The sequence below is a fragment of the Apaloderma vittatum genome, unplaced genomic scaffold (assembly GCF_000703405.1).
Source record: "Apaloderma vittatum isolate BGI_N311 unplaced genomic scaffold, ASM70340v1 scaffold27418, whole genome shotgun sequence".
In the NCBI taxonomy this organism is placed as follows: Eukaryota; Metazoa; Chordata; class Aves; order Trogoniformes; family Trogonidae; genus Apaloderma; species Apaloderma vittatum.
Window position 1 is genome coordinate 2,473 of NW_009731643.1, and position 241 is coordinate 2,713.

Consider the following 241-nt stretch of genomic DNA (forward strand, 5'->3'; position numbering starts at 1 on the left):
GTGAAGGAGCAGTGGCTGATCTGCACACGCCAGTGCTTCTCCTCCTGGTAAGACTGGGGCTGGGGTGTGAGGTGCTGAGACTCCCTCCTCCCCGTGCCCTCATGTACCCATCCCACAGTGATGCTGACCTGTCGGGCTACGTGGTGCAGTTGGGGACACTTTTTAAGGACCCTGGCCCTGGGGACCCTGACCAGCAGACCATCCCCATCTCCCGAGTCGTCTGCGGCCCCTCCGAGTCCCA

General features: G+C 62.7%; 1 protein-coding gene across 1 annotated transcript in view; it reads left to right on the forward strand.

Annotated features, from left to right (window-relative positions):
- Positions 1 to 235, forward strand: part of LOC104278331 (hepatocyte growth factor-like protein) — a gene marked incomplete at both ends in the record, with an annotated part of 2,670 nt that extends 2,435 nt beyond the window's left edge. The window contains 2 exon segments of the mRNA XM_009875272.1: positions 7 to 47; positions 119 to 235. Coding sequence (XP_009873574.1) covers positions 7 to 47; positions 119 to 235 — 158 coding nt within the window.
- Between the last annotated feature and the right edge of the window lie 6 nt (positions 236 to 241).